Below are 25,048 nucleotides of genomic sequence, written 5' to 3' on the forward strand. Positions count from 1 at the left end.
TGATAAACTGGACGTCATCAAAATTTAAAACTTCTGCACTTTGGAAGACACTGTAGAAAGAATGAAAAAACAAATCATATATGACAAGAAAAGATTTTCAAATCATGTCTATGATAAAGGGCTTGTATCCAGAATATATTAAAAACTCTGTACAATATTATATTTAAAAACTAGCCCAATAAAAAGCTAGGCAAAAGATTTGAACAATATTTTACTTAAGAACATATATGGATCGCAAATAAACACAAGAAAAAAATGCTCAACATCACTAGTCATTAGGGAAATGAAAATTAAAACCACATCTAATAAAATGAAAGAGACGGATCACATCAAGTTCCTGAGGAACACCTGGAACGCTCACACACTGCTGGTGGGAATGTAAAATGGGACAGCCTGTTTGGAAGAGTTTGGCAATTTCTTAAGTTAAACATACACCTACCATGAGAAGTCCAGACATTTCGTTTCTAGATATCTACCCAAGAGAAATGAAAGCACGTGTTCACACATAGACCTGTGCACAAGTGACCAAAGCAGCTTTAATTGTAACTCCTTAAAATGTGAAAACAATCCAAATGTCTATCAACAAGTGGGTGGATAAACAGTGGATGAAGCACTGTGTAACCACACAATAAAATGTTACTCAGTAATAAAAGGCAATGAACTATTGATACTATAACATGAATGAGTCCAAAATCAATTTTCCTAGGTGAAAGAAACCAGACCCCTTCCCTTCCCCCTCCCCCCCAAAAGTACATTCTGAATAATTCCATTTATATAAAAATCTTTCTAGATTTACAAATCTAGAAAAAAGTAAACAAATCTATAGTGACGCATCTCACTAGTTGCCTGGGGATATGGGACCAGGGAAGGGCAGGAAGGAGAGATTACAAAGGTTTATGAGGAACCTTTAGGGAGGATGGATATGTTTGTTATCTTAATTTTGGTAATGGTTTCATGGGTTTATACAAAGGTCAAAACTTACCAAATTTTATACTTCAAATAATACAATTTATTATATATCAATTGTATTTCAATAAAGCTGTTAACTTTTTAAATGGATTTCAACTGAGTAAAATTCAAAGTTCAGTTCATCAGTTGCACTAGTCACATTTCAAGTTTTTGATTGCCACATGCAGCTAGTGGTGACCACTGTGGACAGCACAATTGTAGGACATTCTGTCACTGCTCAGAGCACCACTGGAAGCAGCCGATGTAACTAACATTACAAAAGCACCTGTTTCTTTCTTTCCTCCTCCGTCTATCTACCACAAACTTCAAAAATAGGAATAAGCATGGAAGCATGGCACTGATATATAAATTACAGGAGAATTTTAACAAGCAGATTTTATTAAGCTTAATGTAACTTCAGTGTAAGATACACCTTTGATTCATAAACATAAATAGCACACTATTTCCTCACTTAGATATCACTGTGGATTACATCTAATTAGTTTCTTCCAAAGCTCAAGTTGAAGGCAATTTTAAACTAAATGACATGGAAAAAAATGAAACGAGTAACATTATCTTGGAACTTACTTTTTCCTTGTAAGCAACGTGGTTATAGCTTAAATATAACTCCTAAAAGAGTATATACATTTTTTTCATATCTTATGAGTTAGTCTGAAATACATAGCATGTTTCAGACTACACTACATAATGCAACTAACTTTTCCTATTTAAAATAGTCAAGCATTAAAACAAATATAATCCTAAATTTCAACTGTAAGAATATACATGTAAAGAGAAAACCCTATGGTATGCACAGAAATGTTTCACATTGAAGTAGTTCATAAAATTAGGACAGAGAAATTGTTACACTTAGTATTCTTACTGACACTTTTTTCCTTCCCTCACTAATAGCTCTCAGTTTTGAGAGGTGATTTGATTTAAAAAGACTCAAACTCTCTTTTTGGTTCCTCCCCTCCCTCCCCTCCCACCCCCACCGTAGCCTATGACTTGGGAGGCACAGTCTGTTGGCTGAGTGTTTTTGTTTCAATATACAGAATGCAGGGCTGGACTCCACAACCCACCCTGTTCCAAAGCCTGATACACTAACCTTTTATGCAGTTTGATGTCTGAGTCATCTGTCTTAGAAATGTAATACAGAAAAAGGCAACTGGGGATGGGGGGGGGGGGAGGCTGGCGGCCAGTGTAGACCAATCAACCCAGACAATCCCCAAACCGTGTGTCATAGAAGATAAGCAAGAAGTAGAGAAACAGAACCCAAGTCCCTCTGTTGTTTGCAGAAGCAGAACTCACAAGCCAGTTTCACTTACTTTTTTACACCGACAGAGCCATTTTCCTTGTTTTCCATGTCAACAGATAGCATGGGGAGGCTGCAGGGCTCCTTTACTTCAGCAACTAATCGATAAGGGAGAAAAGCTCGTGTTTAATTCTTAGAAAGTGAAAGAAGAATCTATATTATGAATCGGAAACATAATGGTCCCTTTTACAGCCTTGCACCAGTTCACGTATGTTTGCTTAAATCTCCAGTTCTCTCAGTGATTGGAGAGATGTGATTAACCCTAAAGAATTGGAGGAGACGGATTGGGGTGCTTTCATCTGTACTGGCACTCCCTGCCTCGACAATAAGCATTTGCAAATGAAATTGAATCCTCGTTCAAAACAAGAGCTGTGTGAACGGGCACAGCTTTCTCTGGGTGCCAAGCTCTCACTTAAGACACTGCAACTCATAAATGAGTCAAAGTCGAGAAAAACAATCCCCCTTTTCCTCCCCTTCCCACCACGCGCGGTGATTTCTTTTTTCCCTTTTCTGCATTTGTTGTTTTTTTTTTTTTTTGTCCACTCCCACTGCTCCTATATTTTTTCATTGCCATGCAAAAGAGGACTTAGAGCTTTTGTCAGCAAGTACTCCCCCACCTCACATATTCTCAGTGAAAATCTCAAAAACCTGTCTGTGAGATGGCCATGCTGTGGTAAAGCTGGAAGCTCACAAAAATGTCAGGTAGCCCTCAGCACAGAACGGTGGTGCTGGGTGTGTGTGTGTGTGTGTGTGTGTGTGTGTGTGTAAGAGAGGGTGGGCAGCGCGTTAGATTTATGTAAAAATCATCAAAACATTCAAGTAAATATAGTAGAATCCATCACTCTGTCTTTTTGTTTAGTAGGACGAGGACTGAAAAAAATAAAATCCCTCCACAATTAATATGCAATTAGCAAGATGAAAAGCGATGAACAAAACTGCTTAAAAAAAAAAAAAAAAACTAGTTCTGAAACGTGCTTGTTCTCCTGCAGCTGAAGCCATAAATTAAATACATTTCCTCTCAAATCACTTTCTACTTCGGCACTCCTTCTCCAGGGATTACTCTGACACAAGTGCATCATTTAGTATATTCACAAGATTTTATCACTGTTAGAGAAGTAGATGATCAACAAATAATACTGTTAAGTGTGGGATAATCTTCACTGCTGATACACACACGCACGCACACATACACACACACACACAAACTTCCAGTTGCTAAGCCACTTAGATCATTCATAGAGAAATCCAGCATGTAATATACATATAGATATTAACACACATCCACACACCGTTACAGAGGAGCCAGAAGATAGGGCTGCCTCTCCCTGCCAAAGAATGATTTCACTTCAGTTGGAAACTGTTACACATTCACCATTTTCTAAGCATCTCAGAAACAAAACAAAACAAAACAAAACACTCACAATGATACTCTGCAAACACCACACTACATTGTCTAATTATTATTATTACTATTTTCTTTTTTTGTGGAAGAGTAAAAAGAAAACCTACCTAGAAGCAACTAAAACATGTCATTTTTTATAGGCTTATCAAGAACAGCCAAAGAAACCCCAATGTTTTCTTTCACAAAGTAGGCTGGCAAAGGAATTCAATAAGGAGGTACAATTTGACACAGTGAAATAAAACCAGGCTGGCTCTCAGCCAACATGACGTTAGGAATCACACACAAGCTGCACCAACTGCCTTCTGGTTCATGGCTGACTTTTTAAAGCTACAGTGTGCCTGTTCACTTTTGCTAACTACCTTCAGCACAATTAGTGGAAGTAAGTGAATCACAGGTCCCCAGACTGCAGAATTCTCCCTGCACCTGTCTTCTTGTTCAAAGAAAAACAAGCTGTATCAATAGCCTCTTATTTTCCCCCTCCCCTCTGTTGTTCCTGCATCATGGGTCTTTGTTGCTGTTTTGAACATGAATGTCATGTTTCAAACTATTTCTTTTTCTCCCCTGTGGGGGAAAAAATAAGAGAAAATAAGAGACTGTCCAGTATTTATGGGCTATGCCCAGTGAATCCCCAGAAACTGCAGCCCTGTGTTACTCTTTCTTCCTAGTAGAGATGCCAACAAAGTTCCCAGGGTCGGTTTTTAAGTAATCTCTTTGTGAGACGAAGGAAAGCACTGCCCAGCAGAAAATCCTTTTACTGCATTATGCAGGAAGTAACAAATTTCAGAGAGGATGCAAAGTAGATGACCAGATCTCCTGAGAACACCCACATTCTTTAATTTTGGCATTCATCCTACCAGATGAAGTTAGCAAAAATTTAAAATAAAACAAACCTTACTCTACAGAACAAAAACAAGTTGTCTGGGAGGTTTACTTTTAACTGTTTATCCCAGTTGCATAAAAAGCGTAATTCAACAAATTCAATATGTATTTTCGATGAGTACCTGGTACTATATTGGTTGCATATGAAAAAGAAAATCTTGTGCCAACCCCCAAATTCATAGTATCTTCTACCAGCATCCCAAGTCCCAATTCAGGAAAGCGGGAGGTGGAGCAGAGGCTAGGCATGATCTTTTGATTAAGTTGACCTGGTCAATCTCACAGTTCTCTTGCTTAGCTGGCAACTACTACTCAAGGGAAACATTCACATTCCACAAATGTGGTATAAATACACAAGAAACATAAACGGTTGTCGTTGAAATAAACACCAATCAATATTTGCACACTTTTAGGTCAAGATGTCACCAAAACCACTCAAGGTAGGGCAGAGAATACAGATTCCCAAGACGGAGCCTAGAAAAAGTCATTTGCTGCTGCAATACTGTGTAGGCTTCAGGCAGAACTGAGGAGAAAGCTGCTAGTCGCCCTTTAGTAATTTTTCAGCTCACTAAAGATCAGCAACTACGATCTAAGTTTGCAACCTGAATTTCAAAGTCAATTACGTTCCCCTTACTTATTCCCGAAACAGTATTAGGAATTTTCAACTCCTTGGAAGACCATCACTGGGAATGATTTCAAGTGCCGTCTCTGCTCATCTTTGCCCATTGCCCCCTTGAAAGGGTACACAAAGATAATTCACGGAAGAAGTCTAAATGTTCATTTTTTTCCCTTTAATATGTGTCTCAAATTTATCTTTTAAACTATTTGAAATATTTTAAATTCAATAAGTATAAACAGAAAGTAACTGCAAGATACAGTAAAGCTGCAGAAATTCCTAACCTAGAGAAATGCTCTAGGAACTTAGCTCCACCCTTTAATTTCTTCATCCATTACTGGTCATTGCAACCATTTGAGTACCCCCTTTCACAACTGTGCACACTTTACACACCCATCCCACACATCCAAAATCCATATTCACAGTAGCAGAAGTTTTATTTAGAAAGCTATCAACACAGTGCGGATACTCAGAAAAATATTTAAATAAAATTAAAATAAATGTTCAAATGTTTTGAGCATGGGTCAAACAGGAGGATTTTCTGTTATTAACCACTGCTCTTTCACCAACGGATTCTTGATCTGAAACTTCGAATCTGTTTTCCAACTAAATTCAAATGGAAGGGGGCTGGGCTGTGAGTCTTGGGGGCAAGGGGTGGAGAGGAGGGTGTTCTGACAGCACCGTCACATCACTCCTCATTATGAAATCAGGCAGAGCACAGCATCTTGAAAGGAGAGAGGCAAAGACAATGTAGTTATACTGACTCTTCCTTAGCCTCACTCACGGGAGGAAGGATTCTGTAGTTTCTCCAAGAATTTCTTTCTACATGTAAAAAAGGTCATCCCTTCCTGTCTTGCCTGCTGTGATCAAAAGTTTGCCTGCTGGACAGGGGTGTAAGTTTCAGAAGGTGTTGTGAAAAATCAATCCAATTTTATTAAAAAAAAAAAAAGCCACAAATTCTGACAAGAGGTTTCACTTATCAACTAGTTTCTAACTTCGGAATAAATTGACATTTGTGGGTCTAAGCATATATATTAGTACTCACCCACTTCCTCCTCACTCCCTTCAACAAACTGATATGAACCCTCTCCTCTGCTGATAAAAACGATGTGTATGTGTGTGTAGTGTGGTGTGTCTGTAGCGCGTAGTATAAGCGAAACTTGTGTAACGAGTGTATGTGTGTGCGGTGTAAAATGTGTTTGTGGTGTGTGTAGTGTGTGGTATTTGTGTTTGCAGAATGTAGTGTGCATAGTGTTTCTGTGTGTGCAGCGTGTACGTGTAAAGATGTAAACTACGCTTTACAACTGAGAGCCGTAAACAAGCCCTTGTGATCCAGGGTTTTATGGGACGTGCTAAAATAACTTCGGAGATCCTCGTGCTGGGATTCTGGAGCAGAACTTTTGGGGACACTTGGAAATGGGCCGACAGGAGGGGAGATGGGTCAGGAAGGACGGGAAACTGGCGCCTCCGACCGGCTTCTTTTATTGATCAGCTCTCGTCCCCCAGAGAGCCAGCCCCCCACCCGCCAGGAACCACCCGCCTTGCCCGGCGTCGGGGCACCTGCCCGCAGGAGTCTCCAGCCCGCCTGGCAGAGCGGAGAGCGCAGACCGGGTCCACAGGGCAGCAGGCTGCAGCAGTAGTCCTGAGAAGCCGCCCGACGGCAGGGCCGAGCGCAGCCCTTCCCCGAAGGGCGTCTCAGGGGAAAGGGAGGAGCAGCCTGGAGAGGGGGCGGTGGGGCAGGGCCGAGGGCAGGGGGAGGGGCGCCAGAAAGCCTCTTGGACCAGTGGTGCTGTCCGAAACCCGAACGACTCGCTTGTGGCACTGGTGACAGTGGGGAAAGTTTCTGGCTAAGACTTTCAAGAAGCCGTTCTCTCTGAGACTGGGTGCTTCCCGGGGGAGCCCGTCTTTGGAAAGGGGTTGTGGGGGTGTGGCGGTCGCTGTGCGCCCAGCCGAGCCATGCCACCACCCGGTCCCGTCCCGCGAGCTCTGCCCCGCAGCCCCCGGCTCTCCGCGGGTCTCCGCGGGGCCGGGCACGCTTCTGTCCCCAGTTCCACTCCAGGGTGACAGAGTCCACGCTCGTGGCTGCAACACGCTGCAGGAGCACCGGACACACAGCAGAGACGAAGGAGGGCAGGGCTGTTTTTACTGTGGCTTTCTTCGTTTCCTTCCATCCTGGAGAGGGGAGAGGGCGGGCGCGTTCCCGGTGCCCTCGCCGCACGAGCGGATCACTTACCTCCCCGCATGGCAGGCGCCGGGAGGCTTCCCCCCGCGCGGAGCTCGCCGGCCGCCGCGCGCCCAGCCCGGTGCAGCGGCCGGCCGCGGGGCACGCCGGGACTTGTAGTCTCCGCGGGCGGGCGGGGGTCCGAGAGCCGCGGCGGCGAGGAAGCCGAGAGGCCCGGAAGGGAAGGGGCGGGGGCCCAGGCCTTGAGGCGGTGAGGGAGGACATTTGCAAGAACTTAAAAACGCCAGGGAGCTGGGGGTGGGAAACACTCCTAGAGAGACTTTTAAATCGGGGGTTTTCTGACTAATGCCATTTTCTCCGTCTTACTCGCACGTGGCAACTCTGATGAAGTTTTAAGGTGGGTTTTGGCAGCAGTGACAAGTATAGATTTCCGGGGCCAAGTTCATACCTTAGGGCCTTACTCTCCCTTCACTCCAAACACACACGTGGCACTCTGCTTGGAACACCTATTCTGTTGCTCACTCAGTTGAAGTGCGGGGCATGCAAAGGGAGAATGAATGAATAACCGCACGTGACATTTGTAGAGCACTCTACAGTTTACAAAGCAGTCTTTACTTACTTGGTTCATTATATTAGAACCATAAAGCAACACTGAGTTACACAGAGGAAAACTCAAGATGCGAGGAGTTTTTCTGTATGCGCACCTGCGGAGGTTGGAGCCCTCCCCTCTCCCCCAACCCGCGTTCATTTCCTTCTCCACCCTTTGTCTTGGCAGGGGGAAGAGAGAGTGAGGAGGGCTGTGTCAGATGTGGTGGGCGCGGTGAAAGAGGGCAGCCTGCTGTGAAGGACTTTCTTGAAATAGCTGATAATAAATCTCTACTAAATATGGAAATAAGTAAAACCAAAAAGAAGAACTTATTGATTGGAAGAATGGAGTGGGAAGGAAAAGGCAAATGGGACTGATGTAGAGACTGCATAGAAGGTTGTGATTAGGCTAGGGACAGTATAGAAAAGTTGTATCCAAAAAAAAAAAAAAAGAAGAAGAAGAAGAAGAAAAAAAAAAAAAGAAAGAAAAAGAATTAAAACCAGGGATTTCAGAAGCCAGAAGCCCGATCGACCTAAAATCCTGGTGTTGTCACTGTGGAGCTAGCTCTGTGACCCCAGGTAAGTTATTGAGTCTCCCCAAACCTCTTTTTCCTCATCTTTAAGATTTAAATAATAATGTTTCCTATTATAAATAATAAGTGGTTGCTATATTGTGGTGTGGTTGTGCAGATTAAAAGAAATGAGAAGCACCTAGTCTAGTGCCTGGCCTGTAACAACTGAGTGCTTGAAGGCCAGGCACTGTGCTAAGTATAAATACTACTATTTATAAATACTAATAAATATTATTATTCCCTGCAGAAACTCCTTTTGTGGAAGCATCAAAAGATAAGTTAGAGCAGAAGTACCAGTTAGGAGGACAGTATTCTAAGTTACAGGTAGTGGTAGTTTGAACTAGTGATAAAAAGGAGGCAGATATGAGACACTTGAGGGGGAAAACAGACAGACAACTGGATGTGGGAGTGAGGAACAGGGATGGAAATGGTGCTCATGTCCAGATGAAGTGGATGATGTCATTCACATAAACAGGTACACTGATGGGATTATGGGTTTTGGAAGAAGATGACTGATCTTGGACTTGGATAACTTGAGGCTTTCTGTGTACGAGGGACAAAGCGGCAGCTGGAAGTGTGGATCTGGATGTCCTGTGTAGAAACAGACCTTTGAGAGTTAGTGACTTAGGACAGGTAGTTGGAGATCAGGTGGAGAGGAGAAAGGAAGGGCAGCAGAGGGGGGAGGGGGAGGGGAGGAGTTAGGCGAGGACACCAGGCAGGAACTGGGGGAGGGCGTACGGGAAAGCTGCAGGAGTGCAGTGACATGGGCCAAGAGAGGAAAGAGAAGTGGAGAGGAGGTCAGATGCCATAGCAAGGTAGCCAATGACAACAGAAAAGAGGCCTGTGGGCTTACAGACCAAGATCTGTCAGGATGGAACTGCCCCCAGGAGTTGGTTTGGAAATTTACCAAAGTGACTTTGTTTGTCCAAGGGATTATGGGTGGGGACCTCCTAGAATGTAGTCGGGTGGGGCCAAGAGACACTAGACATCTTGCCGTGTCCAGGACAGTCCTGCCCAGCAGAGTTGTCCCACATCCTGTGTGACTTGCCTGTCCGCTGCTCATTCACGTAGGTGAAAAACCTGTTTATTTTTACCTGAGCCTTGAAACTATTTTGTATATTCAAATAGATTATATTTTAATATATATTCTATCATAAACTTTTTCACACAGTGAGATGGCAGTGCCATTCTTGGAATTTGAGTCACCAGTACAGTCCATTTTGTGCTGTTCACTTCATGATGATTCTACAGATGATGCAAGTATCTGACTCCTTCACTGTGGCTTTTAGTTTAGGGATGCCTGAGCAGTTCCGTGTTGAATCACACAATTACTTTTTCCTTTATATTACGGTGAAGGTGTTGCTCTGAATGTTTAAAAAATGATATTGTGTGGGCAGCTTATTAGTTTCCTTTCACAGCGTTGAAGAAGATATTACCCTGTATTTGTTACTAAAAGGGGCATTAGGTTTGATGAGGCCGTGAACCCCTTATTCAGCCAGTCAACAAACATCCTTTGAGTGCCTACTATGTACTAGGCACCATTCTAGATACTTGAGAGACATCAGTAAATAAAACACAAAAAGTGTGTTGCCCTTATCAAGCTTACATTCTAATATGAGCATGAAAGAAGTAGACAATAAGTACAAACTAAATAAGTAAATTCTATGTGTCAGAAAATGGTAAATGCTGTGAAAAAATAGAGCAGGATAAGGGGGTTTGAGGATGCAGGAAAGAGTGTGAGTTGAAATGTTAAATATGGTAAATTTTATTGAGAAGGTGACGTTCAAGGGAAGATCGGGAGTTGGTAAAAGAGTGGCCTTGTGGATTGCTGAGAGAACATTCCAGGGGGATAGAGGAGTTAGGTAGTCATAGGGCACAAGGTGCAGGTGCCTGGCGTTTACAAGAAATGACAAGGATGCCAGTGCGGTTGGTTGGGAGAGAGCTGGCGGTGAGAAGCAGGGGCACTGAGGATAACCGCTGGGTTGGAGCGGGTGATGCAGGGCTCAAAGGGCATTCCACGGGCTTTGCCTGTCATGCCAGATGAAATGGGCAAATGCTGGACAGTTCTGAGCAGAAGAGTGATGAGGTCAGGCATATTTTTAGCATTCTTTTCTCTTTCTCGCTCTCTTTTTTTTTATATGGAGGTTCTTGGGATGGAAACCAGGATCTTACGCATGCTAAGCATGCACTCTACTACCGAGCTATACCCTCCCTCCAGGCATATTTTAAAGGCTTATTCTGGCTGCTCTCTCCAGGCTAAATGGTAGAGAGCAGTGGTAGAAGCCCAACAGGCTAGAAGCTATTGCAGTAATTGAGACAAGAAACAATAGTGGCTGGAACCAGAGTGGTAGCAATGAAAAGTGATGTGGGAGAGGGCGCTGAGGAAGAGTCTCAGTGGGTGCGGAAGGCTGGGAGATGGAGATAGATTAGGGGATGTTCGAAGCCTTGTGGGAATGAGACTTCAGGTGGGACCTGGGAGTCTGGGACTTCTTGTGGTGGCTGACAAAGACAGGGATCAAAGGAATATTAAAACCAGTCCCAGAGGAGTCAAAAAATAAAATGATGGGACGGCTCTGAGTACAGGAAGTAGGAACGAGTGTTTGGGCTCTCTGACTCTGTGGGTGGAGGCCGAGTTCTGAGAATCAGGTGGACTCTCGATCCATGTTGGTGGAATGTTGAAGCCTGGGGAGGGGAGGACTCAGCCTGGAGGAGTGCTCATTCATGACTTCTGCCAGGAGAGGCCCTGACTTATTCAGAGAGCATCGTCTTCTCCGCCTCTGCTCTTGATCTTTTTGATGGAGTCAACCCTTTTGATGGAGTTGAGGATTTGGGGCAAGTTGGTAATTACTCTAAGCACAAAGCCTCATAAATAATATTGACAATAAAATGCATGTCTAGAAGAGGTGGATTTGCAGTTGCAGAATTGGAGGATGCAGTAGAGAATTTTGGCAGAGAAGGCCAGGAGGAAACTTGGTCCTTAATGTGAAGGGATGCTCTAGGATTGGGGACAGGAGACAGCTATGTTTGTAGGGTAAAGTGAAGAAGCAGAAACATGGAAATTCAAAACAGAGGGGATAGTTGATGGAATAACATTCTAAGAGAAATGGAACTATGAGATGTTTACTCTCAGAAGGTAGAACAGTTCTTCCTATAAGAAAAGAAAGAAAGACAATGGAATTATTCAGGAATATCCTAAAGAGGAAAAGGAACGTTTTAGAAATTCATTTATTTATTATGAAAGCAAACTAAGTATGTGGTAAAAAAAAAATGAAAACAATCAGAAATTAATAACAGAAAGTAAAAATTCCCAGTAAGTCCATTCCTAAATAATTCCTCTTAAATGTTTGGTGTATTTTGTCTACATTTTTTTATCCTATGCATGTGATTTTCCTTTGTAAATACTACTTGGGTGTCTAAAATATTATTATTTTTCCTTTGCATGCAATAAGATTTATAGAATAAGTTTTTATTGAGCATCAGCTATATAGCAGATACTATCATCAATCTTTTTGATCATGTTATTAACATCCTCTATAGCCATATATATTTTTTCTTTTCTTGGTTTTTCAAGAACTTTTTAAAATTCACTGACATCATCTAACATTTCATTTTTTCATCTTATTTCTTCAAGTGTTGCTTTATGTATTTTAATGGTGTATTATTTGATACATGAAGATTCACACTAGTAGTAACTACTGGGAGCTGTATCCTTTGTCATTTTGAAGTGACTCTCTTTGTCCCATTTAATCATTTTTTAGGATAGTTTATTCTATTCCACTTGAAATTATTGTAATTAGACGTATTTAATCTTATCTGTTATACCTGGTTACATTGTGTATCCTTGTTGTTTTCTCTTTCGCTTTGTGATCTGTGTTTCCTTTCTTTTTGTTTTGTTCTGTTTTTAGTTTTATCTTCCTCTGTGTATTAGTCATCTATTGCTGTGTAACAAATTACCCCAGGATTTAGCAGCTTAAGACAACTCATACTTTCTGTGGGTCAGGAATCCTGGCATGGCTTAGCTGAGTCCTCTGCTTCAGGATTTTCACTGTTTCAGTTTTCGCAGATGTTGAACTGGGTTTCATTCTCAGCTGAAGGCTTAACGTGGGGTGGATCTGCTTTCAAGTTCACCCCTGTGGCTTTTGGCACGATTTAGTTCCTAGTGGCCCTTGGGAGCCTCAGTTTCCTGCCATGTGGGCTTCTCCATGGGGCAGCTCACAACATGGCAGCTGGCTGTATCAAAACAAGCATGAAAGAAGAGTCAGAGGAAGAATGTAAGCAAGACAGAAATCACAGTCTCCTATAGCCTACTTTCAGAAGTAAAATCCATCATGTTGCCACATTTTCTTTGTTACAGGCAGGTCATTATGTCCAGCCTACACATCAGGGCATGAATACTGGGAGCTGAGGACCACTGGGGGCCACTTTAGAAGGTCACCTACCACACTCTGGCAATTTGGAAGTGGTAAAATGTGTTAAATAATATGCTTACATTTATATTTCTTAGTTTACCATAGAAATGAAATGAGGATGAAAGACAATGAAATTAATCTACTCAGACTATCTTCTTTCCCCATTTTGTATTAGTTTGGAGGACAAGTGTGATTCTTGTTTCAGTTGATTATCATCAAAATATTACTCTTCACATTATATAATTTTCCATATAAGCATTATAACAATTGTATGTAATTTTTATGACTTAGAATACCAGTTATTTAAATACAGTTTATGTATAAATAGAATCAAAGCACATGGCCAAACCTTTTGTGCCCCATGACTTTCTCATTCATGAATTCGTTATTGTTACTCATCTGTTCCTTTTCTTAATTCTTTTCATGTTAAATTTTCCAGAAGTGCATAAATGTTATGTTTCTTGAGTTTATGCGTATTTGAGAACATCTTTCTCTTACACATGAAAGGTGGTTAGACCAGGTATAGAACACTTTCCCCCTCGATATTCATTAATCACTGTTCCATTTTCTTCTAGCATCTAACATTGCTTGCAATGTCTTTTTGAAGATGACCTTTTTCCCTTTGCCTAAATGACTGTAGGATTTTTTTTTTCAATCCTTGAAGTTCTAGAAAAAAGCTTTTATTAAATTTTCTTGGAATGTGGTGATCCCTCTAAGTGTAATTTTAAGACTTGCTTTATTTCAAAAAATTCTTCTATTATGCATACTTTTAGTTCCATTAATTCATCCACATCTTAAAAGACAGCAGTCATTCATTCATCAGTTCCCCATTGTCTTTTGTCCGTATCTTTCATCTTCTCCATGGTCCCCTTTACTCTATGCCATTTGTTGCTAAATTCTATGTGATTTTTTTCCAATAGCTTATTTTTTCTAATAGTTTTCTTTGGTTTAAGTTACACACCTTGGTGCTTTTGGTGTGATTTTCACTGATTTATTTTCTTTTCCTTGTTTATTTTCTCTGCTTTTCCAAATTTCTTTTACTTTTACTGTTGTGTGGGTCCCCTGCTATTTTTTGAACTTTTTCCTAATCTTTGAAGAAAGTCAGTGAGATCTAGTTGACTTGCTCAAGAATGAAGTGAGCGATTGTTTTGCCTCCCCTTCCCTTTTTATCTGTGTACTGTTTGAATCATCCACTTAAAACATAAACTGGAGAATAGAATGCTGATAGCTCTTAATCTCTGGTCAGTCACTCAGTGATGGATGAGCTGGGACAAGAGGAAAATCTGCTGTGAATGAAAAAGAGAGAGAGAAAGAGGCAGAGGGAGAGAGAGGGAGATTTACTTATTTGTTTTTTCTACCTATTACCTACATTTTAAAACAAAATATTCAAGTGACTCGTAATAAGAAGCAATTTTTAAAATTATTTAACATCCCAATGAAAATAAAATATCAACACCAGAGGAGAAATAAAAATACAGATATGTAGCTGCAGCACCATACAAAGTTATTAAAATTAAGTTATGGTTGAATTGTCAAGCTTCATGGCAACCAAAGCAAGAAAAAAAAAAAAACCCCACATAATTAGGCATGCGATTCTCATTGACTCTAAAAAAGAACCCTACAAGTTAGTCAAGGGGATAAATTTTGTAACACTGAGTTCTGAAAAAAAAAAATCACATAGGGCAAAGTTCTGAATGAATTTGATTAGTAAATACAATAGTGGCTTTCATTAAGCTCTTTCTTATAGCATTGCTTGATAAAAAATGAAAACCTGGCATCCAAACATAGTCCAGAGAAAACAAATTCCTGTGATTCTAAGACAGTATGATCCAAGAGCATGTGGAAGATAAAATCTTATCTTTGGAGGAATAAATACCGTTATTGAGTTGAACTGTATGCGCTCCCCCACCCTGAAAGACACGTTGAAGCCCTAATCCCCAGGAGTTTAGAATGTAACTCATTTGGCAATAGTCATTGCAGAAGTAATTAGGCAAGATGAGGTCATCCTGGAGCAGGGTCCTGATCCTATGACGGGTGTCCTTGTAAGGAGAAGTAAGACACCGAGAGGAGGACACCATGTGAAGACGCAGGGACGCAGAGAGGGAGGAGGGAGGTGAAGCTTGGAGTTGTGCTACCTCAAGACAAGGGACACCTGGGGCCACAAGACACTGGAAGAGGCAAGGAAGGATCTTCCTCTAGACGCCCCAGAGGGAACTTGGCTCTGTGAACACTGGATTTCAGGCTTCTGGCCTCCAGACTACGAGAGAATGCATTTTTGTTAAGGCATCCAACTTGCGGTGCTTTGTTATGGCAGCCCTAAGAAACTGCATTTCTTTCAACAGTATTTTATAAGTGTTCGTTCTCTCAACCAAGATTTAATGTGCTGGTGTGTGGTCAGGCCACCCAGGATGGCTGCTCTCTTGCCGTCTGTACGTCCCCTGCTGGACCAGTCCCTGCTCCACCTACACCCACTCACGTGACTAACCTTTCCTCTTAATCATAGGACCTAATCAGTAAACACCTACATGCTTGTCCTTGGCCCCAGCTAGTGACTGTTCCAGTCTTTAGACCAGAACTGTGTCCACTATGACAGTTTCTCAAAGGGATGATGAGGGGTGTGTTCCTCTGCTGGTCTCCCTAGTAACCCACGCACCAGCCTGATGCCAATTCCCCCGTAACTGGGAACCCCCTTCTCCCTGCCGCCCTCTGCCACACACCTGGGGGTGTCACTCCAGGGCCTTGCTTCAGACGTGTAAGATCCCCCATCCGGTAAACCTCTGATGTCTGTTGCTGACTCTGGGCTCCTCCTTCAGCCCTGAGACTGGGCAAGTACAGGGCTTGCAGGCTTACGGGGTTCAGCCCAACAGCTGGACGGTAGAAAGTCTGGTAAGGGACTAATGCAGGTTTTATATGCTGATTCTGAGGATGGATCCATATACTTAAAATAAAAAAACCTGTAACTATCGCTCGGTAAGGTAAACATTCCTGGTGAACATTGCCGTCCCTGAGATTCACACCTGTAATGTGGCCTTCACACCTGTAGGAAGTGCCGAGTGTATACTTGAAAACAAATCCAGGTATTTTGTTCTAGATTTTGTTCTTAGAAGTGTGGGATCTGTTTTGTCACATGAAATAAGAGAACACTGCTGCGATGATTTCGTCTAGAAAGTTTGCAAAAGAGGTAATGCCTGCCCTTACTGCAACAATTGGGCTGATGCAAGATTACAAGCCATAAATCGATTAGAAAATGGGAGTAACTTTAGTGTAGTTGATAAGCCAGGATTTACAACAGTGGGTAGACAGCAGCTCTGTCAGTCGAAACTATCCCTAATTATTGAAAACTCCTCATTGACATGCAGGATACCTGCCCCCATATTCTCCCTAGTGGGAAGGACAGACATACATACAGATTTTCCAAAAACTGTCTTCCTTCCTTCCTTTCTTTATTTCCTCCCATCCAGAGATTTTTATTCCCAGGCAGATGGTATTAAGAAGCAAAAGTTTGTCCAATCTCATCCCCATACCCAGAGGTCAAACTTTTGGACATTCTCCAAAACACAGCAGATGCCATGAGCTATGAAAAGGAGGAGGTAGGTCTCAGAGAGTTAGAAATAATCATAGACCCCTGAATTAAAATCATGACGTTTGCAGCAGAAATAGGGCCAACTGGAGACAGACTCAATAACAAGAGAAAGACACACTAAACAGCATACACAGGGTGGTATTGGTTTACCTACAATAATGGATGTTATACAGTTTGATCTGGGCCCTTAGTGATAACTGGGCCCAGAATTAGACATCGAGGGGCAGGAAAGGATCCAGTAGTAAGTTTCTTATTTCCTAAGGCATAAGAAATTAGAAATCATAAAAACGTTAAGTTAAAATATATAGAGGAAATTGACACATTGTAACTGACTATACTTCAATTAAAATATATATATATATAGAGAGAGAGGACTTCTTTTACCCTGAAGCACTTAACATGAGTGATAAAATACATGCCATCATTTAAAGGCACGGGTAAATTTAAAAGTAAATGAGTGTGTTTAATATGTTAAAATAAAATGTAAAGGAAAAATGTGAGGAAGGAAAAAGCGACTATATGAAAGATCTATCATATTTTAAACAGAACAACATGAAATTTCTAGAAATGAAAAGATTGAAATACGCAGCTTCCCCACCCCTCCTGCAACGCTCAACCCCGGGATCCCCCCGGTTGCCTACCCGCCATGGCCGACAAGGAAGCAGCCTTTGATGACGCAGTAGAGGAACGTGTGATCAACGAAGAGTGCAAAATATGGAAAAAGAACACCCCTTTTCTTTATGATTTGGTGATGACCCATGCTCTGGAGTGGCCCAGCCTAACTGCACAGTGGCTTCCAGACGTAACCAGACCAGAAGGGAAAGATTTCAGTATTTATCAACTTGACCTGGGGACACACACATCGGATGAACAGAACCACCTTGTGATAGCCAGCATGCAGCTCCCTAATGATGATGCTCAGTTTGATGCTTCACACTATGACAGTGAAAAAGGAGAATTTGGAGGTTTTGGCTTAGTTAGTGGAAAAATTGAAATAGAAATCAAGATCAACCATGAAGGAGAAGTAAACAGGGCACGTTATATGCCCCAGAACCCTTGCATTATTGCAACAAAGACTCCATCCAGTGATGTTCTTGTTTTTGACTATACGAAACATCCTTCTAAACCAGACCCTTCTGGGGAGTGTAACCCAGACTTGCATCTCCGTGGACATCAGAAGGAAGGCTATGGGCTTTCTTGGAACCCTAATCTCAGTGGGCACTTACTTAGTGCTTCAGATGACCATACCATCTGCCTGTGGGACATCAGTGCTGTTCCAAAGGAAGGAAAAGTTGTGGACGCAAAGACCATCTTTACAGGGCATACAGCAGTCTCTTGGCATCTGCTCCATGAGTCTCTGTTTGGGTCAGTTGCTGATGATCAGAAACTTACAATCTGGGATACTCTTTCAAACAGTACTTCCAAACCAAGCCACTCAGCTGACGCCCACCCTGCTGAAGTGAACTGCCTTTCTTTCAATCCATACAGTGAGTTCATTCTTGCCACAGGATCAGCTGACAAGACTGTTGCCTTGTGGGATCTGAGAAATCTGAAACTGAAGCTGCATTCCTTTGAATCACATAAGGATGAAATATTCCAGGTTCAGTGGTCACCTCACAATGAGACTATTTTGGCTTCTAGTGGTACCGATCGCAGGCTGAATGTCTGGGATTTAAGAAAAATTGGAGAGGAACGGTCTCCAGAAGATGCAGAAGATGGGCCACCAGAGTTGTTGTTTATTCATGGTGGTCACACTGCCAAGATACCTGATTTCTCCTGGAATCCCAATGAACCTTGGGTGATTTGTTCTGTATCAGAAGACAGTATCACGCAAGTGTGGCAAATGGCGGAGAACATTTATAATGATGAAGACCCCGAAGGAAGCATGGATCCAGAAGGACAAGGGTCCTAGATAATGTCTGCACTTCTTGTGATTTTAGACTTCCCTTTTCTGCCTCTCAACCCTGAGATTGATATAACACTGGTTTTGAGACACAGACTTTGTTTGGTTATCCCTCTGTAATAAGTTCCATCAACAATGTTATTAGCCCAAACAGGTGTTTTCTAAATATTAACTGGGGGATTGATTCAGCAAAGCCACAGACTTATATTTAAATTTTCTTCAGGAATTTTCTAGTAACAGAGGTCAAAGGGGGAATATTGTGTGTGGTTATGTTTCTTCTTAGGCTATATCCCCAAGATTTTCAGACTCATTTAAGTAAAGGCTAGAGTGAGTAAGAAATAGAGGCAAGTGAGGTAGGTGTCTGAGCCATGAAGTATAAATACTGCAAGATGTCATTTTTATTCAGGAAATAGGGGAGATTCAAGTCATATAAATTCCTACTCTAAAATCTTCACACCTATCTTTCCAGGATGCACATTTTCTTAAATAAACCAGTCCCCTCTAATTTTCTTCAGTTAAATCAAAACTGTGTGTTCCTCTTTCCTCATATATTCTTGCTTGTAGTGTATTTCTTGAGCTGTTTTCGTATTCTTTCCTTTCTGTGAAATGGTTTAAAAAAAAAAAAAAACTTGGGACCACCAAGTTGTAAAGATGTATGTTTTTACCTGACAGTTATACCACAGGTAGACTGTCCAGTTAAGTTGAGAAGAGTGAATTGATAGCTTGTATTTGTTTTTAAAATTAAATTAATCCTGGATAAGAGTTGCTTTTTTTTTTTTTTTTTTTAGGAGTTAGTCCTTGACCACTAGTTCGATACTGTCTCTTATTCTGGGTGACCTGTTTCACCAGCAGGCCTGTTACTCTCCATGACTAACTGTGTGCTTATAATGGAATAAATTGCTTTTCTACATAAAAAAAAAGAGATTGAAATAAAAAAACCCAGTGGAAGAATTAACAGCAGATCCTGCAGCTGAAGCGAGAACTGGGAAGTGGTAAGTATAGGCTGGAGGACCTTACACAGAATGCAGCACAGAGAGATAGTTGCTGGAAAACGAGACAGAGAGATGAAGAGTCATGGAGGACAGAGTGAAAAGGTGCACTCTGCCTCTAACCAGAATTTCAAGAGGAGATAATAGAGGAGGTGAGAAAGCAGTATTTGAAGACACAACGAATGAGACATTGTAAAAAGAAGTATGAAAGATAGCAACCTCAGATTCTAAGACCCACAGGATCCTCAGTGAGATGAATTTAAATAGACACACCTAAGCACACTGTTGTAAAACTTCAGAATGTCAAAGACAAAGAGAAGATATTAAAAATTAGCCAAAGGAAAAGATACAAATACAGATTACCAGTAAAGGAGTGACAGTGAGACAGCAGAATTCTCAGCAACAAAAATGGAAGACGAAAGATTGCGGAAAAACATTTTTAATGTGCAGAGGGATAGTAACACTTATATAGAGTTATTTACCCCTTAAAACTATTGATCAGACTAAGTTAGATTATGCTGTGGCAACAAATTAACTCTGAAACCTCTGTAGCTTCACGTAAAAGTCTCTCACATTACGCATCCAGGACAGAGGATCCTCTGCTCCACACACTCACCCAGGAGCTCAGTGGTTCAGGCTGCTGTAATAAAACACCATAAATTGGGTGGCTTATAAACAACATACATTTCTCACAGTTCTGGAGGCTGGAAGTCCAAGATCAATGTGCTGGCAGATCTGGTGTCTGGTAAGGGCTCATTCCTGGTTCTTTTTGCTATGTCCTCACGTGGCAGAGGGATAGGGAGGCTCTCTGGAGCTTCTCTTTATAAGGACCCTAATCCCTTTCAAGAGGGTTCGACCCTCATGACCTAATCATCTCCCAAAGGTCTTACCTCCGAACAGCATCACTTTGGGGGTTAGAATTTCAACATATGCATTTGGCCGGGAGGGAGGGGACACAAACTCTCAGACTACGGCAGGCACCGAGGGAGCGTCAGTGGCCCTGGAGTGCTCCAGAATAGTGATTTCACTGCGCTTGTCGCTACGCTTTGTAACATACTTACTTCATATGTTATTTTGCAAGTACCAAATATTTCATATTTTAAGGAACCCTACTTCAGGATGACACCTGTACCCCAATGTTCATAGCAGCACTATTTACGATAGCCAAGACATGGAGACAGCCTAAATGTCCATCAATGGATGACTGGATAAAGAAGAAGTGGTATATTTATACTGTGGAATACTACTCAGCCATAAAAACCGACAACATAACGCCATTTGCAGCAACATGGATGTTCCTGGAGAATGTCATTCTAAGTGAAGTAAGCCAGAAAGAGAAAGGAAAATACCATATGAGATTGCTTATATGTGGAATCTAAAAAAAAAAAAAACAACAAAGCATAAATACAAAACAGAAACAGACTCAGACATAGAATACAAACTTGTGGTTGCCAAGGGGGTGGGGGGGGGTGGGAAGGGATAAACGGGATTTCAAAATTGTAGAATAGATAAACAAGATTATACTGTATAGCACAGGGAAATATACACAAGATCTTATGGTAGCTCACAGAGAAAAAAATGTGACAATGAAAATATACATGTTCATGTATGACTGAAAAATTGTGCTCTACACTGGAATTTGACACAACATTGTAAAATGATTATAAATCAATTTAAATTTTTTTCATATTTTAAGAAATAGATGGGAAAAAAAAATCCTAAGTGTGACAGAATGTAGATTTGTTTTATGTTGCTTGAAATAATTAACTAGTCTGTTTGAGGCATTATAATTGATTTTGATGCTTGAGTGACTATTAAAAATATTTTTACATAAACTGAGTAACTAGGAGTTACTATGACTCATGTGGCTTAACTGATAGTGAATTCTTGTCCATAGAGTCAAAGCCAAGAAGTCAGTGAAGGTGACCATCTCATGGAGAGTGGCTTGGAGGCCAAACAGCCTTCCTAGCATCAACTCCACTCCTAATTACTAGTCAGCACTAATGAGTGACCTCTGTTCACGCACTGTTCTACCCTTATCCAGTCCTTAACAGCAACCATTTGAGGTAGGTGCTATTATTGTTCCTATTTTACAGATGGGCAGACTGAGGCCCACAGGGGTTAAATACCTTGCTCAAGGTCAGCCAGCTAGGAAGTGGCAGAGACTCGTTCTGAACACACACGGTTTGAGTCCAGAGCCCGTGCTCTTATCCATCACGCTATACTGTACCTTGTTGTTCCTCAACTTTTTTCATAAGTAAGATGTACACTAAGGCACTAAGGGAAAATGCAAGTTCTTGTGCCATGATTGCTCCAAAGTAGGTCTTTTTATGAGCCCTAGAATTCACATTGTCAGCTGGCACTGAAGCATTTGCCACTAGCGTGACTTCTGTCCAACTTACCCCTCCCACAAACACCATCAGACTGCTCTACTTAAAATTCTTCCGAGTCTCTTCTCAGCATGAAACTCAAGTTCAACGCTCTCAGCTTAGGACACAGACTCCATACTCTGGCCCCTGCTCATCCCTTTTGGGTCACAGCCATCCCTTCCCCTTAACCCTTTCTCTACTTCCGTCATATAAACCTTCTTCCAAAACTATGCATAATATTGCATGCCTCCGCGCCTTAGCGCCTGCTGCTTTCCCTACACGGAAGCACTCCGCCTACCTCTTCCCCTCGCTAACTCCTACCCATCCTTCAAAATTCTGAAACTTCACTTTACACTTTTGCCCAGTATTGATTTGGAAACCTCCCCTCTGCTCTTGCATGACACCCCATGCTTCCTCATATCCTGGTGCTGACAGACTGCATTGTAACCCTCAGTGTCCTCACGGGGCTCCTCCTCTAACGGTCTGTGACAATGGTAATAAGTGTTCCTTATGGAGCAGCTGTAGGCAATTTGTAGATACTGTTTCTTGTTTTCCCATTCTGTGTTTTTTTTTTTAGTTTTTTAAATTGAAGTGTAGTCGATTTACAATGTTGTGTTAGTTTCAGGTGTATGGCATAGTGATTCAGTTATACACACACATACGTATATATTCCTTTTCATATTCTTTCTCATTATAGGCTATTACAAGATATTGAATATAGTTCCCTGTGCTACACAGTAGGACCTTGTTGTTCATCTATTTTATATATATACATATATATATATTAGTATCTGCAAATCCCAAACTCCCCATTTATACCCCCCCTTTCCCCCCGGTAATCATACGTTTGTCTTCTAGATCTGTGAGTCTGTTTTTGTTTTGTATATTATTTATATACATTATTTCTGATTCCCCAAATGACTCTAAAAGGTACCTATCTCCAGCTGCATTTTAAGGTTGAGGAAACTGAGGTTTAGAGAGCGAGGCAGCAAGTTCATAGTCAGACCATCATGACAGCAGCATCATCATCCTCACACCTGGTTCCCCCCTGCCTTTGACTCTTTCTCCCCAGTGCCTGGCATTAGCGCTGACACCTTCCTGGTTAGATGACTGTGGATGGATGGATAACCTGAGTTGCCACAGATCCCGGTTTAGAAGAAGGAAAAACAAAGCCAAGTTTGAAGTCAGTGTGAAGACTCTTGCTTGGGTTCTGCCCCTGCCTCTAGCTAGCTGCTGACATAGGGGAGTTCCCGAATACTGAACATGTCCAGAGGTGATTAGTATGGCAAGCAGGCTTCTGGCTGGGGAAGAACTTGGCATTAGAGGTTGCAGATCACCCAGGAGGCCAGAGAGAGTCTTAACTCAGAGGCTGAGTGCCCACTGTTGCAAATTTTCTTTGGGGAAGAACTATGTTGTCATGCAATCTTTATCTTAGTTCCTCAGATGGGGAAATAGTGATTTGCTATCTCTGGGTGCAGCTGTGACCAGAGATTGATGTTCACTTGGTCTCGGGGCCAGCACCTGCACACTGCCTGCCTGTTGGTTTGTGTCCAAGGCTGCTGTTTTCTGAAAATAGAAGCTGATAACTGCCTCTGACTCAGTCCCTTCCACCTCATGTTCTTTCTGGTACATTTGTCCTAAAAGTGTCGACCCTTCTCTGATTCCTAGCTCCATTCCAGGTTTGTAAGATTTGTGAGTTATCACTGACAGATTTAAACTTTCTTTTTTAATTCCTGGAAGTTGGCCATGTGAATCAGAGGAACTGTATATTTCGCTATGTTGCCTCTCTAATGATATGCAAGTTCGTGGGGCCTCCTTTAAACCAGGGGCCTTTGAACACGCTAACAGACTTTGTTAAAGCCACTCCCTTGGGGTCCATCCCATCTCAGTTGGGGGGCTTCTGCCTCTGGATTAGCCTTCACTCACTGTGATTTGCTGACCCCCTCTTAACTCCCTCTCCAAGGGCTTCTCTCCATCCTCTTTCCTTTAATATCTTCTCTTTAAGCCACTGTTTGAGGCCTTCTCCGTCCCCCATGTAACTGGAAGTCGTACTGATGCAAATTCTCGGCACCCGCCCTGGCTCCCTCTGTTGGCCCCCCCTCCCCATTCTGCACCTCTACAGAGGAGCCTCAAGTCGGATCCTGCTTCCCCATCCCCTACTCACCTTCCTCCCCACCAAACCGCAGGACTCAAGCAGCGATGATTGCTTTCAGCTCTTTTTCTATTTTCATCAACATGTTAGACTCTGCATATTTAGTTCCCTGTGTTGCAGATTCTCTTAGTTGTATGTAACTAAGTCTGTCTATTTCTCCCTGACACTTTCAGGCTTACATCCTCCCAGATCTGCCAGTCTACTGGTTGGGTAACCCCGAGCCTATGACCCTGTCTCTCTAACGCGCAGCTCTGTCCTGCACGTAGACGCCCTTGGGCTCGCCCTCCCAGCCTCTCCCTGTGGCTCCCTCATGGCTGACTCAGGCCAGGTGTGGAAGCTGGAAGGCCCAGGAGCATACCTTCCCACTGCTCCAATGCAGGTCCCCGCAGGTGCAGAAGGCGGTGCTCCTCCTGGGAGGGGCCCAGCCACATCCTTGGAGGCCACCTGAAAGCAGTATTGTGTCCATCTCCTCTTGCCTGGGCCTGGTCTCGGGTTGCCAATGCTGGGCCTTCATTTATTGGATAACTGGATGCACTTTTGAGGGGAGGGAGAGCGCTACCCAGGCTATAAATCCTTGATGGAGTGTCTCAACAGTGAATGTCTCAGGAGCTCTCCTGTTTGTGGGGCGGAGGCTGCTCTTTCTTCCAGGAATTCCCAGAGTTATGTCTCATTATTTCAAAATTCTGCTTCAGAAGCCCTAACACACTGGTCCCCACAGGTGGAGCTTTCTTCAAATAAGGGTTCCTGGGCCCTTGCCTGAGACTGAGTCAGTAGATCTGGATTAAGGCCCAGGAATCTGTATGTTTTAGAAGCCACATGCCTGGTTTTACGATCAGACAGATTTGGGAAGGACACACAAATAATTCTCTCTGCGTAATTCTCTCTGTTTAACTTTGCCTTTCCAAAGGGCGTCGGCTCCCCTGCAGCGTAAATGCCCAGCCCTCCCCAGGTGCGCTAAACAGACGGGGTGTCTAAGTCCCTCCCCAACTTTTACCCAAGTCAGTTACTTTTACCCCTAGGAGAGGTCTATGATGCAGCGTTAATCCTAAGTAGGGGGAGATCTAGGTTATGTGGGTCCCGAAGCTTAGACAACTTGGAGAGGCCCTCCTGAGGGAAAGGACAAAGCATGAACACAAAATTAACGAAG

At 42.4% G+C, this 25,048-nt stretch overlaps 1 protein-coding gene and 1 pseudogene across 2 annotated transcripts in view; one reads left to right on the forward strand and one right to left on the reverse strand.

Moving 5' to 3' along the window:
• Positions 1–7,508, reverse strand: part of SAMD13 (sterile alpha motif domain containing 13) — a 40,627-nt gene extending 33,119 nt beyond the window's left edge. Inside the window, exons 1-2 of one of the 2 annotated variants that reach the window (XM_074376137.1) lie at positions 7,391–7,508; positions 2,277–2,361 (exon numbers count right to left, since the gene is read on the reverse strand). In XM_074376137.1, coding sequence (XP_074232238.1) covers positions 2,277–2,361; positions 7,391–7,400 — 95 coding nt within the window. In that variant the 5' untranslated portion in view covers positions 7,401–7,508. Of the gene's footprint in view, positions 1–2,276; positions 2,362–3,772; positions 3,910–7,390 lie in introns of those variants that run through there. The other variant, XM_010963331.3, reaches the window with a different exon arrangement.
• A 79-nt stretch (positions 7,509–7,587) lies between these two features.
• LOC105075497 (histone-binding protein RBBP4 pseudogene) lies at positions 7,588–19,191 on the forward strand (annotated as a pseudogene).
• The last annotated feature ends 5,857 nt before the right edge of the window (positions 19,192–25,048 follow it).

Source organism: Camelus bactrianus, chromosome 13 (assembly GCF_048773025.1).
Source record: "Camelus bactrianus isolate YW-2024 breed Bactrian camel chromosome 13, ASM4877302v1, whole genome shotgun sequence".
NCBI classification, from domain to species: domain Eukaryota; kingdom Metazoa; phylum Chordata; class Mammalia; order Artiodactyla; family Camelidae; genus Camelus; species Camelus bactrianus.